Source organism: Nelumbo nucifera, chromosome 2, assembly GCF_055504915.1.
Source record: "Nelumbo nucifera cultivar China Antique chromosome 2, China Antique-T2T, whole genome shotgun sequence".
In the NCBI taxonomy this organism is placed as follows: domain Eukaryota; kingdom Viridiplantae; phylum Streptophyta; class Magnoliopsida; order Proteales; family Nelumbonaceae; genus Nelumbo; species Nelumbo nucifera.
In genome coordinates this window covers 14,638,070-14,652,248 of record NC_142650.1, presented here as the reverse complement: position 1 = coordinate 14,652,248, position 14,179 = coordinate 14,638,070, and the positions used below count along the sequence as shown (strand labels likewise).

The following is a 14,179-nucleotide window of genomic DNA, read 5'->3' as shown; positions in this document are numbered from 1 at the left end:
TTTCGGGTCCATAGAAAACTGTCTCTTTCCTTTTCTCTCCCCCATTCTTTATATGTCATAGAAATATGTTAAACTAACTAATTTAATTTAAATAATTATATTAATATTAATTAATTAATCTAAATTTAGTTGATTAAGTGATTTAACTAACTATTTATTTTAACTGAATTGTATAAAATATTTAATTAATGAATAAATTTTAATTGAGAGGGCGAGAGAAAGTGTACCTAAGAAAAGAGTGTGCAGAGTACCGATGGTTGATGCTTGGACTGAGAAAGAAAGAGAGATGTCTATGGTCTGAAAAGTATTCAATATGAAAAAAAAAATGACAAGTTGGGAGTTTATTTGTAATAAAAATCTTAAACAATATATTATAATCAACATCGCATTGGATTCTTTTCTACAATTTTTTAGTATTAATTTAATTAGCAAATATAATCTAATGGCCACATCTTAGAGAGCGCTCCTCACACCGACCTCACATCCGCACCCCACCGTGTAATTGGAACATGTTGTGACTGCCTTGACCTCCTCCTTGTAGTAAGGTCGCAATATCTGACCGCCTCATTCTCATCTTCGAATACCTGAAATGATTTATAGGAAAAGTGGATGAACAAATAGGCAAAGATGGTAACGAAGATTAGGCACATTAACTCATACCATGTTGCTCAATCATATATAAAATGTCTCGAGTCCCACGTTACAGATTTGGCACAAAGGAAGAAACAATCGTTACTCAAGAAGTTCATCAGTATCTAAGGCAGCAATGACAATATTAACTCGTACCATGAATCTCAAGGTGAGATACCAAGATTTTTAAACATGGGAATAACCTAAATAAAGTAGGACATCATTTACTGGTTCATGTTGAATCCTGAATGTCTGATACATAAGTCGGTTATTTAGAAACCAGAGGAAGATTAGGAATGGAAGCAGAATGATTTGAGCCTGGATTTCCTGCACTAACCAATCACTGAGTGGCAGGTGTCCAGGACTTGGTGTAAACCTCGGTTACTCCCTCCCTGATATCCTCCACAAGCATTTGAAACCTTGTCCCAGTTCTTGATTGCTTAGTCTTATTTCCTATTTCAGATCTCCACTTTCCTCCTCTGGAAAACAAGAGCCCAATCTCTCTTTCAACTTCACCATAGAATATGAAAACATCAGCTGTGAATAAGATAGGATTTGTTCAGGTAAACACAACTCACAAAACCAAATGAGACCTGCGGCTTCTTCTTGTTTTCATTGTGCATAACTGGTTTTCCCTATGGGTGCAACACATATATGGGCTTTGAAGCTCCTCTCCATGGGTTTGCCTCCAATACTAGAAATAAAGAAAACATGTTATAGATGTTAAAAAGTAGAAACAAATAAACACAAATGTTTAAAATGCTTTCAGTTACTTTATGGATCTGCATGCTAAGAGCCTGAGACAATACTAAAATATCACCAAAGAGGAAAAGTGAACCCATACTCTTCACCAGTGGGAGAAGTTGATAAAATCAACCATTACAAGGAGTCAAATAACATATCTAGCAATTGAATTTATTTATTGCTGGAGTTGTCAACACATGCTAAAGAACTGGATTTATTTGAGTGCTGTTTTTAAATGGTCACATATTAAAATTAAATACAGCAAAGCTCATTTGCCAAAGGAAACTACAATGACATAGTATTGGGAGAAAAGGTAAATACACTAGTTTAACTGATTCAATTATAGTACTGTTAAATTCAATCAACAATAGAAGATCCAATTGGAATAGAGTACACGATACCAAAAACGAAGGCAGTGATTGCAGGAATAATTGGTTTCGGGTTTGAATTGGTTCTGGATAGGCAAGAACCGAAACCAACCAAATCATTAATCAAGACAAAACCACAGAACCAGAACTGTTATAATTGGTTCGGTCGGTTTGGGTCCATTAGGTCGACCCAACCCATTGATAACCCTAATCTAGTTTCCTTTTTGCTAGTAATAATAGTTTGTTAGTAAATTATGCCTAACTAAATAAATACTTTAAAAATAAAATATAAAAGGTGTAAATAAAAATAAATAATATATTTAATTTTATTAAATAAATAAATAAATGTTTAGATAACATTTTATTAAATTGAATAAAATAAATAAATGAATAAATAAAAGTTTATTAGATTGTTGAACTGTCTCCCGTCTCATGCTTTGTGGGCATAAACAATCCTAGGATCAACATCTTAATTAAAAGAATAATTTAGTATGGTATAGTATTAGCAACATATAATAAAATTAAAAAGTGAAAGAGAAGATATCCCATATACAAATTTTAATCATTGTTTAAGTATGTATGGTATAGTGCTTTTAATTTTAAAGTGAAAGGCACAAGAAAATTAAGGTGCAAGTTTTAAAAATACATAAACCTGAATTTTAAAAGAAATTATAAGTTTTGAAAGACATATTAGCTCTAAGCAAAAAAAAAATTAGGCTCTATTTGTTTGTAGTGCAAATCTAAACCGAATACAAATTTTGAACCCAATTAGGTTTTGCATTTGTTTATTTGTAACTATGATTTGTTACACCTACTGGTACAAAATTTGTACTTTGCTCATTTACACTCACTGCAATGTTTTTTTTTTTGGACAATTCTCACTGGCAGTGAAAATTTTGCATCTCAATTCCAAATATTGATACAAAATTTGCACCATCATCGTCATACCTCTATTCTCTCCATATAAAGTGGGGACCAAATCATCTTGCTTCCTACAACACCCAAACAAAAAATTCTCATCCCATCTCCATTATCTTTTATATAAAGCAGGGAACACTTCATTTTAATTCTTATTTGTTTCTCACAAACAAATAATAAAAATTAAAATCAGAAGCAAAAAAGTAAACCAAAATTTACACTCAGCCTATTTACACACCCATGCATTTACACCAGTGCAAATGGAATTTGCACTGCAAACAAACTGAGCCTTAAGCACAAAATATAAAACAAATTCAAATTCAGAGTGAAAGCAAACAGATGCAGAATATCAAAGTGCTTCAAGCACTTGATAATCAAGTAGTGTGAAACTCTCAATGTATTTGTATCTCCTACTTGCATCACCTCAATTAACAAGTGTGATGTTAAATGCCATGCATTTTCATTTGCACTATGCCATACTTGTGAATTAGCAATCAGATTAATAGATCTCTAGATTCACAAATATGGCACAACGTGAAATATAGTTAAGTCCCAAACATGAAAAATTATTGGAACTGCCAAGTGGAATTTGTGGTACAGACTTCTTAATAGGCAAATAAAGTTACATGTCGGTATTAAATTTTGAATCTAAATATCCAGGATTTAGACAACTATCAAATGCAACAAGATAATAAAATATACAAGCTTTGTTGTGCAAGCAAAAAAAGAAAAGCAAGAAAGATAGGGAAAAAAATGCTTCCATTGAAAGAAAGCCATAACTTAGATAAAACCACAAAGACTGCATATATGAGACCCTTTGACATCCATACTGGCACTTAAAAGTATGAATATGCATAATGTCTCCAAGGACACAATTGCTTTCAGTGGCATCTCCCCAAGGATATTCCACATCTCCCAATGCATAATACCTTAGACTAATAAAGGTATCATCTTGAAATATATTTAGAACTTAGGCAGTCAAGGACTCCCACATCTATCCCATAGGATCTCTTAAAATCAACTATAGCATAGAGTCACTGCACACCACCACCATCCCAATCAAAGAAAAAAAAAAAGGTAGAAAAGAAAAGAAGGCAGCTAGGAAATTTCCAACGAGTACCATTTGGCCTTAACTTCCCTATCTCCAATCTTATCGATAACCAACATGAAACATGGGTACCAATAGCCATGCACTATTGATTCATGTAACAATTTCTGGGTCTGTAAGTTTTCAAAGCATAAAATAAAAAGTTAAAACACAATTTCTGGGTCTGTTAGGTCTCAAAGCATGAAAATAAAGACAGATACAAAGAAATGAGGTAGAACACAGTTTGTGGGTCTGTTAGTTGTCAAAGTATGAAATAAAAACACCTAAGAACTCAGAATTCCGTAAGAAATGTATAGCTCCAATTATATTTTTCATTCTTAAGAAAATGGAAATAATGTCTGCCATGTTTACATATATAACTTCGTTGCCTAATTAGCAAGCTACTCATGTACATTGCATAAATTTATTTATCAAGAAAACTGATACAACTTTCTTACCTTATGCAAGACTTCAGCACACCAACCACGAACTTGCCTCTAAGCCCAAAGATGGAGATGTTCCCTCTTTCTCCTCAACTTAAATCTGAAAGATCACAAAGCAAATATATTAAACTAACAAACAAAAGCATCAGAAAATTTAACAAAAAGGAAGATACAGAGAGACAACAAAAGATGAAATCATGTTTCGGCCCTATATCGCTGAAGCCCCTATAAACACCCCAACCCGACTTAAGCAGAGAAACCCTAAAATCATGATTTCATCTGAATACAAAACAAATGAGAACTAAAACCCTATTCAATTGAACTAAAAATAAATACCGCAAAGCCCTATTTTAAAAAACAAATCATCCAAAACATCGAAAAAGGAACAAAAATCAAAACTGATGATGAAATGATTGAACTATTAAAAAGTTTATTGCTTTTGTCTTTTAATAAGCTTTTGTGGAGGGGAGCTAAAAACGTTTAAAAGAAAATAGTGAAATTATTATTATTACAAACTGATATAGAAATGTGCAATGTAAAATTATCACTTAAAAGAAACAAAAGCATTCCATGGGGGGGGAGTAATTGAAACCTATATCTTTATATGAGAAATGCAATGGAATTAAATCACAAAGACACCAACCCGTAATTAATCTAACATACCATTAGTCACATAATTGACAATTTGACATGGGCGGCTAGTGGATGGATTGGTTAGCCTTCAACCTCCATCTCCAACACAAACCAACCTAATGCATCCATTGGCTACCCCTAATGAAAATACATAGGTCCAATTAAATTAAATCATAAATTACAAAGGTAGTGGAAATAAAGAAAACTAAGAAATATCAAATAAAATAAAAGCCAAATATAAATGCCAAGAAATAAAAATACCTTGCAAAAGCACAAATCAAATAAGCAACAAAAATACCCTACAAAACACAAATCAAATAACCAAGCAAGCAAGAAACAATTTAATAAACCGGAATCAAATAAGCAACAAATAATTAAATAGACAACAAATTAAGGGAAAACATGAACCATACAGAAAGAAGAAGCCTTTCTTAAGCATAGACCTAATCATGATCCATGGAGGTAACTTGAGGAACAGAAACCCCAACATCTTAAATATGTAGAAATTGCATAAACAAGGGTTAAAGCAATGACATGTGAAATAAATATACAATAGAAAACTTTCTTAAATTTCCAAACGTTCCAAAATGCAAAAAACAGAGGTGAACCAAATGAAAATAGTGGGCAAAAAACTTTTTCCTGTACCTGTTTAGTAATAGATCAAAACGAATAAAACCAAGGAACATAGATGTACCATGTAGGAACCCTAGGAAAAAACTAAACAACTGGCAAATCGGAGTACAAACTACAAAAGAAAAGTTGAAACACCAACCGAAACCAGCAACAACTCTACAATAATCGTAGCCTGCAATACAAACCAAAAGAGACACTTTAAAAAAATGGATAACAAATTAAATCAACAAACAAAAATGTGAATGGGATTTTTTTGGTAGAACAATGGAAATTAAATCAGAAATTATAAAGATAGTGGAAATTAAATCAAAGTTACCAAAGACATTTGTTAGCAAGAAGGTCATCGTCGGGCACTAGTGCTAGTACAAGAAATAAAACCCAAAAACCAGCTACAAAACCAAAAATTCAAGTCAAGAAAATTTGAAAAAAAAAAAAAAACAAACAAACATGAAAAGGAAAATTTTCAAAAGAACGTAACCAGATTGAGATAACAGATAGTAATTCTAAGAACCCAAATGCAACAAATTATGCGAGAAAGTCCAACCAAACCCCTACAATACAAAAGCAAATAGTATTACTATCCATTACAATGGAAATCAACCTTTCTACCTCTAGAATAGAGGAAATAATGTCAGCAAAAACCCCTGCAATCGGAAAACAAAGAGAACCAGCAAGATTAAGGGAAAAGCCAAAGAAACCCTACAATAAAAAAACAAACAGTTATACTCTTCATGGCACCATAAACCCAAATCCTCGGCACAAAAATAGAGAAAATCATGAACACAAAATAAAATAAAATAAAAACAACAAACCTACTAGATTCAAAGTAGCGACAAACCCATTTGCAGTCCTTCACTTTATCAACTGAGCTAAAATCAGGGGAAAAGAGGGTTTCATTTAGAACAAACAATAAGAAACAAAAAATAAGAAACCCGAATTGCTAGACTTAGGGTTTCTTCAACGGAGAAGGCTGCTCAAGCATGCAAATAAGAAACCACAGAAAAAAAGCTGAAAAAGATAAAGGAGGAGAGTGAGGGAAGTGATGAAATAGGAAGAGAGGTAGAGTGGAAAGAGGAAGCGGAGAAAGAAAGAGGGGGCAGTGGGAAGATAAACAAGGAAGAGAGCAGAGAAAAGTGGAGCATGTGAAAAAATAAGAAACCCGAACTGCTAGATTTTCTTCTTCCCAGACCTATACTTAGGGTTTCTTCAACGGAGAAGGCTGCTCAAGCATGCAAATAAGAAACCACAGAAAAAAGCTATGAAAGACAGAGGAGGAGAGTGAGGGAAGTGATGAAACAGGAAGAGAGGTAGAGTGGGAAGAGGAAGCGGAGAAAGAGAGAGAGGGGGCAGTGGGAAGATAGACAGGGAAGAGAGCGGAGAAAACTGGAACAGGTGTTATTCATGCAATGCGAGCTACAGTGCATGTTTACATGCGATCTACTCGCACGGTTGGGTTGCTCTCTTGTGCGATCATTGATCTACTCACAGGAGTAGATTCCTTTACACGGAGAGAACATCCCAATCATGTATACAAGATATATATGGACACAAATTACAAAATAAAATATATAATAAAAATTACATTGGAGCTTGACTCTCTTAGGTTCTACTTGATGATATGAGCAATCTCTGATTAATGGTTGAAAATGATAAAAATGACAATTGTGGGCATGTTTTTTGTACTTGATATAGTTGGTATAGACTTCTTCACTCTGGGTTTCATGCTTGATTGACTGTGAAGAGTGCTTTCTATAAAGGCCCTTTCTTGATGGTTTGATTTCCCTTGAAAGTTTGAATTAAAGTGTGGAGTAGAGAACTGAAGGCCCTTTCTTGAACTTGAAGTGAAGTTGGAGTTGTAGGAGCTTGTGAGTTGTGATTACATGCCAGAGAGAGAGAGAGAGAGTTTTCAAGTGTATAAGTATGATTGTAAAAAAGTCTTCTTTCCCCAGGCATTGCTATTTATAGCCTAGGATTAGATCTATCACCGAACCCACTCTTTTAACCATTTTTATGTGAGTGAGATGATAGTTAGGATTAACTTTCATACATATTCCATTGTGTAAGAATTAGTGGTCTTGCAAATGGGTCCCATTATATTACAATATTACATGGGCTTAATCGGTCGTGGTATACTTGGATTGCTGCTTATGTCTACATTGACTTGGGCTGCTATGGAGGCCCATATTAATTTTTGGAGCTGTCGTTTAAATTAAGCCCGCCATTTTAACATGACAATTCACATGTGTATGGCTAGCTTGAGCATTTGTCAAATTTTGAATGGACCCAAGCCCATTCTAAATAAAATTTTTCAATTTGGGCAACCGATATTGTTAATTTCGAGAAGATCATAACCTACTAGTAAATTGCTATTGCTAACATTTTTTGGGTATGACATGTCAATCCATTCAGTCCCTTGCTATTGCTAACAGCCCAGGCTGTTGGCTCCCAATAACCAAAGTTTTTTCACTCAAAGGTTCGTATCGATATGATACGAGTTTCGGCCAAATCGTATTGGTACTTAGAAATGGCTGAAACTCTATTTTTTTAGTTTTTTTTTTTATTTTGGTTTTTTGGAAGCTTTAGCATGCTTTTTATTATTAAAAAAAAATAGGGGTCCGAAACACCTGAAAACAGGTGTTTCAGACCGTATCATTTTCAAAAGATTCGATACGATACACCCAATACTTTGAACCATGTTTCCACTTGGTAGGGGCTCAGGTGAATTTTGTGGGGCTGGTTTTAAAAGTCTTCCCACTCATATTTTTTAATATTTTGGTACAGAAATTGGATGCCATTATAATTGTAAAAATTAACTTTCAATGAGGAATAACATTTTTCTTTTCTTCTTTGACCGTTTTTTTCAGTATAAATATTAGTTGTATATCATCATTTATTTCACTTCTTATATCATCATTTTTGTTACTTCCAGTCTTTTATTTCACTTAAAAAACTTCAAGATATCCTCTAAGAACCATAAGATTCGAAGTATCATAGAGCATAATACGGAATCCAGGTATTAGAAATTTTCAGTCCATGATACTCACTCTTATCTTTTTTGGCCATTAGAAATCAAATCTAATGTAACCGTTACTATACTTTAGAAGTGATAAAATCAAGGTGGTAAGGTCTCCTACTGTTGTAGAGGAGACTTACTTGGGATCGAATCCTGCTTGTACTTGGGGGGTTATGGGTTGGGGATGGGTTGCCCCCATTGTATTGTGTAGCTCTTCAAAAGATATTGAGAAAAAAAAATGATGAAACATCCATAACTTTTGCATTTAGAGTACGATGGACTCAAAAATTACGCACCAATATATTATGATATTTTGAACCTTCTAATAAGATGAGGCATCTCAATAGAAGACAATTAGGGTAGGTTCACAGTTGGAATCAGAATCAGAACCAAAATACTTTGAAACCAGAATTGCAATGATCTATTCCTATAGTCTATTTGGTTCAAACAAAAATTGGAATAGAAATTAGAATCAGTTGAAATGAGATTTTATTCCCAAAAGAGGAGAATGTATGACCATTCCCTCAAATGGAGGAATGTCATTTCACCAGAAATGAGAATGGGATTCCAATTCCACCCAACCAAACAGTTGTAATCGGAATGACCCATTCCAATTCCAATTCCAAACCCCTATTCCCACGAACCAAACTGGCCCTTAATGTAGCACATTACACAATAGAGCACCATGTGGCTGCAGGAGTTCATGCTAATTGTAGGATTCAATGGAGTCAGGTCAAGTCAATATTTCAAGAAATTAATAATTATTAGTTTCTTCCTTTTGGTTGTACATTGTGTTTTTTGTTTTAATTTTACTGATATGGTTGCTAAGTCCTTTCTTGTCCCAAATGAAAGCAGAAATATACAAGTTAAGACGCTCTACAATATTCCCATTTGAATGGTCTACCCATTTTCTCCTAGCCCCGAAATTTCCCTATTTGAATCGTCTACCTTTTCAAATCCGACCACCTAGTCTTGCTTTGACAAATCAATACTCTCTCTCTCGGGACTCAGCAGATCACATCTACTGAAAAAGAAATGGTAAATGACAACTGGTGTGTTTAGCGGTTCTTTGATTAAAGTTTAAAAGCCTTCCCTCCTAAACTTGACTAAGGAGTAATGTAATATTTCATCCCGGACATGACCAAAATTGTCAGGACAAAGAGGTTGACTAGTCGAGTCAACTATTGTCAACACCATTATGAAGTTGGGCAGTCGCGTGTTCTTGTCCACTTGTTTCATACGTTATAAATAAAACACTTATTTAATTATCAATTGAAATTACTTCATTTGACAACTGCATCACACCAACTCTTCACCAAACTTTCCGGCCCTTTACAATTTTTTGTAGATGAACTTTCTTCAATGGGCTTTTTGCCTTTTGTTGGGGCATGACCAGTGGGTCTGGTTTGCATAGTTCATATATTATATTTCAAGGATTATCCAGTCCACCTTTTGATGGGTCCCAAATAGATATATAATATTTTGGACGATCATGATGAATTTTAACCGTTTGATTTGGTTTGCTCATTGTTTTTCTGAGCTCTTTAGCAACTATGAAGCAAACTGTTCTGCGGTGGTGCAAGTGATTAAATTGAGTTTCTTTGGAATAATCTCGGATGAGTGAGTAGTGACACAACTGGTGGGCCTTAGGACAACAATTGGCCCATGCCCACCTGTGACCAACCGTTTGGACAGTAAGCCCGCGCCTAAAGTTGAAACTTGAAAAGAATTTTGTATGGAATGGGATTTGGGCGAAGAGAAGTCTTCGGGCAAGCGGACACGTGGCAGAAGATTACCAATGTAAATTGGTCCCCGGCCCAGTTCCTAGTTCGTAGTTCCCACGTGGAGTGGAAAATTTTGCATTCTAGAATGTCTGCTCGGCTGTGATTAGTTTGAGTCAATCAATACAGTAAAAGTATCAAAATATCGAGTGTTGGTAATGTATCGCCGTATAGAGCCGAGTCTTTTAGTCAGTTAGTTGAAATAACAATTTGGAATTACACCAATCACTCAATCAGGCGGAAAAGACAAAGCGGATTGAGACTCAAGGACTGCAACTCTGCAAGTGAAGTGACTGCCAGTAACTCATTCATTCAACTCTCTCTACGGACATGAATACTAAGAGTTGCATGAATTCCTTATTTACTGAGGTGACATGTCACCAGTAGCTACCACATCATCAAATTGATATCTAGATTCCACTCAAACTGGTGGTTAATGTCAGTATCTAGGATTTTTCTCTTATATGGATAAATTAGTTAGATCATCATTATCCTCCTCTCTCTCTCTTTTTCAACGATAACTATTGCTCATGGTTCTGGTAAAGTCACCATCTTTGAACCATTCTCAAAATCTTCTTATTTCAAACTTACTGGAATTCCCTGACTGGTGTGCCTGGTTCATCGGAAAGCTGAGCTTCGCGACGAAGAGTCAGAATCCCCGTACTGTATGAGCCGCTCGAATTAATCCCTCGTTTGATGAATAATCCAGTTAGAAGATACCCATCTCAGCTTGCATCGATCATGTTGCATGTGAAGCTTGGACGGCCTCTGTTTCTGCTTCTGCTCCTGTCTTTTGCTGCCTCTGAAGATTCTGATTTTACCTACAATGGTTTCCAAGGTGTTAACTTGACCCTGGACGGAATCGCGCAGATCACACCGACTGGCCTGTTGATGCTGACCAACGAAACCAAACAAAACCAAGGCCATGCTTTCTACCCTTTTCCAATCCATTTCAAGAATCCCGGATCGGATGACGGTAATGTTTTTTCATTCTCTACCACTTTCGTATTCGGAATTATTCCCCCATACCCAGATCTAAGTGGTCACGGAATCGCTTTCGTGATCGCACCTTCAAGAGCTCTGCCGGGAGCTCTACCAAGCCAGTATATTGGCCTCTTCAATGAGTCTACCAATGGTGATTCGAACAACCATGTTGTCGCCGTTGAGATCGATACCATCCAGAGCAAAGAATTCTCTGATATCAACGATAATCATGTCGGTATTGATATTAACAGTTTAAATTCTTCTGTATCCGTCCCGGCCTATTATACAGATCATAATGGTGTCGGTCAGAACCTAACCCTCATAAGTGGAAAGCCAATGCAACTTTGGATAGAATATAATGGCGAGGAAAAGAAGATTAATGTGACATTAGCTCCGTTTAATGTAGATAAACCTGATATCCCGCTCCTATCTTTCAAAACCAATCTTTCTTGGATCATGAAAGACCCCATGTACGTTGGATTTTCATCGTCAACGGGCTCTGTTCTTTCATCTCACTACGTGTTGGGATGGAGCTTTAATCTGAAAGGACCAGCAAAAAAACTCACTCTCTCTCAACTTCCCAAGCTTCCTCGAGTAGGACCAAAGGAGAAATCCAAGTTTTTGACAATTGGGTTGCCGATTGTTATCATAGTTTTTGTGTCCACCGTGGTCTACGGAGTCCAATTTATCGTGGCAAGGAAGAGAAAGTTCGCAGAATTAGTTGAAGATTGGGAAATGGAGTACGGGCCTCACAGGTTCAAATACAAGGATCTCTACCACGCCACCAAGGGGTTCAGAGACAAGGAACTTCTAGGTAGCGGCGGATTTGGCAGCGTCTATAGAGGTATACTGCCCACCTCTAAAATCGAAGTTGCAGTGAAGAGAGTCTCCCACGAGTCAAGACAGGGGATGAGAGAATTTGTGGCAGAGGTAGTTAGCATCGGTGGCATGAGACACCGGAACTTGGTACAGCTATTGGGCTATTGTCGGCGTAAAGGAGAGCTCCTTCTGGTCTACGATTATATGCCCAATGGAAGCCTGGACAAGTTCCTCTTCAATCAACCAAAGTGCTTACTGAACTGGAGCCAAAGATTTCGAATCATCAAAGGGGTAGCGTCGGGTCTACTATACTTGCACGAAGAATGGGAGATGGTGGTTGTTCACAGAGACGTCAAGTCCAGTAATGTGTTATTAGATAACGAGATGAATGGAAGGTTGGGAGATTTTGGATTGGCAAGGCTGTATGATCATGGAAGCGATCCTCAAACTACCCACGTGGTGGGGACGGTCGGTTACATGGCACCGGAGCTGACTAGAACCAGCAAGGCTACACCGAGCACAGATGTGTTCGCCTTCGGAGCCTTCATGCTTGAAGTGGCTTGTGGGAGAAGGCCAATAGAGCCACAAGCGTCGATAGAGGATTTAGTTTTGGTGGATTGGGTGTTCTCGTCTTGGAGTAGAGGGACGATTCTTGAGACGGTGGATCCAAATTTGGGGACTGATTATGTAGTTGAGGAGATGGAATTGGTATTGAAACTGGGCCTAATGTGTTCTCACTCTACTCCGGCAGCTAGGCCGAGCATGCGACAGGTGGTGCAGTTTTTGGGCGGAGATGCCCCTCTTCCGGACCCGTCGTCGCTTGGTCTACGTGCGACTGGGCACGTCGTCGGGGAAGGCTTTGACGACTTTTTCATGTCGTATCCTTCTTCTTTTGACAAGACGTTCACTCAAACACAGACATCAGCAGCAGAGTCTCTCATCTCCACAGGTCGTTGATTATGTACAAATCTGTATATATCTAAATCAGCTGCTCGATGGGATTATTGGTAGCCTAGTACTGTAACATTTTACTAGTTCAGTATGTTTAATTAATCTGGTTGTTGCAGTAGAGATCGTTCTCAACCAGAAAACTGAGAGAAGCGATGGCCCAAATGTCAGTGCACGCTGCAATGTGCTGTGATGTTGGTGTGAGACGAAGCATATCCGGATTCACCAAATGGATAGATAAGATAGGTAGAGGAAGAGCTTTTAGAAAAATAAAGGTAGAAGGGAGAAATTGGAGGCAAGCATGCTCTCCATTATTATCTTCATATGGTGGTTGGTTGGCAATGAATTTCTAGCCCACAAAGGTTGAAATCTATTTGCATTTTAAACGTTAGAAATTGTCTGGTTTGAGAGGACTGATTTTGAAAGCTAGAAGGAAATTAAGTTCCGTTTATTATAAACAATTAAAGTTTCCATCTCAGTCCGGGTTTACATTCATGTATTTTTAAGCGATTCCCATTTTCTGACCTCAATCCTTGTTGAGGAGAAACAACAACCTCCATCCCTGATTCCTGATTCCTGATGGAGACGGGTTCCCATTGAGGACCTGAATCTTAGGATTCTTTTTTTTTTTTAAATTAAAAGTTTACTTTGAGAAAAAAAATAGTTAATTTAAAAAGAAATTAGAAATCACCGATCTAAATTGGTATTGCATACGGAATCGGGTCAGGGCAGAGACTTCACTTGTTGATTGAAATTATGTAGAAATGTGATATTATCTAAAATTTACAATGACTTTTTTTTTTTATTTATTTTAAATTCATCATGACTTTTCAAAACCTCCAAAATGGCCCCAGCCACTAATTGATGAATCAACCTTATTAAATATTTTATGGGCCTGGGTCTGGGGTAATTCTGTCGTAAAAAAATATTTAATAAGATTGATTGATCATTCAAGGGTAATTTGGTCATATAAAATATTAAAATGATTATGTGGACAATTTCTTGATCACTAACAATGGTGATTATTATGATGGAAATCTTAACAAAAGATGAATTTTGGACAATAAGACTTTCTTATGGGGGACTATCCGCCTATCCTTAAGTTTTGAAAAAATCATATTGAATTTAAAATAATATCCCTTAGAAGATTAGTTTCTTTGTTTCAATTGAAGATGGGA

At 36.4% G+C, this 14,179-nt stretch overlaps 1 protein-coding gene and 1 long non-coding RNA gene across 23 annotated transcripts; one reads left to right on the top strand and one right to left on the bottom strand.

Annotated features, from left to right (window-relative positions):
• Positions 1-293: 293 nt before the first annotated feature.
• Positions 294-6,983, bottom strand: LOC104597128 (uncharacterized). Of its 22 annotated transcripts, none has more exons than XR_002022652.2 (9): positions 6,273-6,983; positions 6,066-6,155; positions 5,773-5,845; positions 5,237-5,628; positions 5,085-5,122; positions 4,854-4,961; positions 4,206-4,290; positions 661-1,324; positions 294-584 (listed from the first exon to the last, which is right to left on the bottom strand). It is a non-coding gene; the product is annotated as an uncharacterized LOC104597128 (long non-coding RNA). The 22 variants fall into 22 exon arrangements; XR_002022666.2 differs by having other exon boundaries at positions 661-1,140; positions 1,224-1,324; positions 5,085-5,628; positions 6,273-6,981; XR_735151.3 differs by having other exon boundaries at positions 5,596-5,628; positions 6,273-6,981.
• A 3,761-nt stretch (positions 6,984-10,744) lies between these two features.
• LOC104597129 (L-type lectin-domain containing receptor kinase IV.1-like) lies at positions 10,745-13,479 on the top strand. The gene has a single exon (XM_010258537.3). The coding sequence runs from the start codon at positions 10,947-10,949 to the stop codon at positions 13,008-13,010; it is 2,064 nt and encodes a 687-aa protein (XP_010256839.1). The 5' UTR covers positions 10,745-10,946; the 3' UTR covers positions 13,011-13,479.
• The last annotated feature ends 700 nt before the right edge of the window (positions 13,480-14,179 follow it).

Coding starts and splice junctions, on each gene's coding strand:
- LOC104597129 (XM_010258537.3), top strand. CDS start 10,947: ATGAATAATCCAGTTAGAAGATACCCATCTCAGCTTGCATCGATCATG.